Source organism: Chelonoidis abingdonii, chromosome 4 (genome assembly GCF_003597395.2).
Source record: "Chelonoidis abingdonii isolate Lonesome George chromosome 4, CheloAbing_2.0, whole genome shotgun sequence".
Classification (NCBI taxonomy): domain Eukaryota; kingdom Metazoa; phylum Chordata; order Testudines; family Testudinidae; genus Chelonoidis; species Chelonoidis abingdonii.
This window is the reverse complement of record NC_133772.1, coordinates 568,867-571,520: the sequence shown is the minus strand read 5'-3', so window position 1 is coordinate 571,520 and position 2,654 is coordinate 568,867. Positions and strand designations below refer to the sequence as shown.

The following is a 2,654-nucleotide window of genomic DNA, read 5'->3' as shown; positions in this document are numbered from 1 at the left end:
GCTGGGGGGCACCAGGCCCCACGCTGACCCCCGGCCCCACAGGCCTCGCTGGACCAGCCCACGCAGACGGTGGTGATGCACCGCATGGGGCAGGCTGGGGGGGGCGCAGGGCACTTGGGGGACCGGCTGGGGGGCACCAGGCCCCACGCTGACCCCCGGCCCCACAGGCCTCGCTGGACCAGCCCACGCAGACGGTGGTGATGCACCGCACGGAGCCGACCGCCCTGCAGAACATGGCCCTGCAGCTGGCCGAGAAACTGGGCAACCTGGTGGAGAACAACGAGCGCGTCTTTGACCACAAGCAGGGCAGCTACGGCGGGTACTTCCGGGGTGAGTGTGCGCCCCACGGCCTGCCCCACACCCTCCCTGACATTCCCCTCCTCCCCCAGGGCGGATACTTCCGGGGTGAGTGTGTGCCCCACGGTCTGTCCCACACCCTCCCTGACATTCCCCTCCTCCCCCAGGGCGGGTATTTCCAGGGTGAGTGTGTGCCCCACGGCCTACTCCACACCCTCCCTGACACTCCCCTCCCCCCCTCCGAGGGCGGGTACTTCCGGGGTGAGTGTGTGCCCCACAGCCTGACCCACACCCTCTCTGACACTCCCCCTCACCCCCGGGTGGGTGCTTCTGGGGTGTGTGTGCCCCATGGCCTGCCCCACACCCCCCTCCCAGGGCGGGTACTTCCGGGGTGTCAGCCCCACGGCCTGCCCCACGGGAATCTTCCCTGTGCATCGCTTGCCGGTAGGGTCCCCATAGCCTGCCCCACACCGACACACCCCCAGGGCCCCCATGCCCCGGGGTGAGTGCCAGCTCCCCATAGCCTGCCCCGAGCCCCTCCCCGTCGCTGCTCTAACCCTCCTCTCCAGCAGACCAGAAGGATGGCTACCGCAAGAGCGAGGGCGGCTACATGCGCCGGGGCGGCTACCGCCAGCAGGAGCGACAGGCCAACTACTGAGCGCCCGGACGCCTGGGTCCTCGCGGGGGCAGTGGGGGAGGGGTGACCCGCGCTGTATTGGAGCCGGAATAAACAGTGTGAGCAGGAGACACGGCCTGGAGTTCCTGGGGGGCTGGACCCAGAGGGTGGGAAGCTGCTGCCAGCAGCCCCACAGGATTGGCCCAGCCGGGCGCCGCCCCCCTTCACCCTCCCACACTGCCGGGGGGCTGGGGGTTAATAAGTGACTGCCCTGGGGGTCGCGGGGCAGGATTTCACTCTCCGCTGGCTCTGCCCCACGGTGGGCGACCTTCACTCCCAGCCCGGCCAGACAGCGGGTGTGATGCTGGGGCGTGGGGGGCGCTGGCTGCAGCGGGCGGGGGGGGCGGCCTCGGCCCCCCATGGGGCCCAGCTCCGCTTCGACGGCGCCGTTCTCCGGCTCAAGAGCGGCTGGGAGCTGGCGCGGGGGCTGCTGGTGTTCAGGCTCTGCGGCCTGCCGGGGCTGGTGCGCCAGGCCCCCATGGTGAGACCCTGCCCCATGTGGGGCTCCCCACAGCCACACCCTGCCCCACGCTTCCCTGGCCCAGGCCCCCATGCCCAGACCCTGCCTCCCGCGGGGCCCCATGGCCAGACCCTGCCCTGCTTCCCTGGCCTGGGCCCCCACAGCCAGACCCTGCCCCCCGCTTCCCTGGGTCAGGCTCTGCCCCACTCGGGCCCTGCTTCCCTGGCCTGGACCCTCACGGCCACACCCTGCGCCATATGGGGCTCCCCACAGCCACACCCTGCCCCCCACGGGGCCCCCACTTCCCTGGGCCAGGCCGCCATGTCCAGACCCTGCCCCATGCGGGCCCCTGCTTCCCTGGCCCGGGCCCCCACAGTGAGACCCTGCCCCCTGTTGAGCCCCTAGTTTCCCTGGGCCTGGTCACCATGCTGGGACTGCACCCCCATGAGAACCCTGCTCCAGAAGACTGCCCCACACCACAACCTTGTGTGCCCCCTACTGCAACAGGCTCCCCAGCGTGGGGCGTGCTGGGGGGCTGTCGATGGGGGTCACTGATGCCCGTCTCCTCCCCAGCTGCTCTCCGTGTCCCGGTGGCTGCTGGGGCGCTGGCTCTGGGGGTCCCTGCTGCGCGCCTCTTTCTATGGACAGTTTGTGGCAGGGCAGACGCCCCCCGAGGTGGGGGTCACAGTGCAGCGCCTCCGCGCCCAGGGGCTGCGCCCCCTCCTGGCTGTGCCCATCGAGGAGGATGTGGGGCAGGACAAGGAAGGGTAGGGTGGGGCCATGGGATTATGGGGGGGAGCATCATAGGAATCTAAGGGGGAGCTGGTTATGGGGAGTCCCAGAGAATGGGGTCTAGGGGGGGCAGTGGGAATGGTCCTGGAGGGCTGGTTCCACATTCAAGAGGGCCCAGCTCTCTCCCCACAGGGAGGGCTGGTTCAAGGGGGACTGGCAGGTCCGTGCGGGGACCCAGTTCTCTCTCCCCACAGGGAGGGCTGGTCTGAGGGGAAGCAGGGGGCTGTGGGGGGGGTGCGGGGACCCAGTTCTCTCTCCCTGCAGGGAGGGCTGGTCTGAGGGGAACCGGGGGGCTGTGGGGGGGTCCGTGCAGGGGCCCAGCTCTCTCTCTTCGCAGGGAGGGCTGGTATGAGGGGAAGCGGGGGGCTGAGGGGGGGTCCGTGCCAGGGCCCAGCTCTCCCTGCAGGGAGGGCTGGTATGAGGGGAACC

The 2,654-nt window shown here is 70.6% G+C and overlaps 1 protein-coding gene and 1 pseudogene across 1 annotated transcript in view; both read left to right on the top strand.

The window, feature by feature from the left end:
* The window catches only part of LOC116826186 (eukaryotic translation initiation factor 3 subunit C-like), a 29,610-nt pseudogene extending 28,568 nt beyond the window's left edge, over window positions 1-1,042 (top strand).
* Window positions 1,043-1,136: 94 nt separating this feature from the next.
* The window catches only part of PRODH2 (proline dehydrogenase 2), a 9,645-nt gene continuing 8,127 nt past the window's right edge, over window positions 1,137-2,654 (top strand). The window contains exons 1-2 of the mRNA XM_032782750.2: window positions 1,137-1,454; window positions 2,007-2,200. Of these exons, the coding sequence (XP_032638641.1) occupies window positions 1,275-1,454; window positions 2,007-2,200 (374 nt within the window). The 5' untranslated portion in view covers window positions 1,137-1,274. The remainder of the gene's footprint in view (window positions 1,455-2,006; window positions 2,201-2,654) is intronic.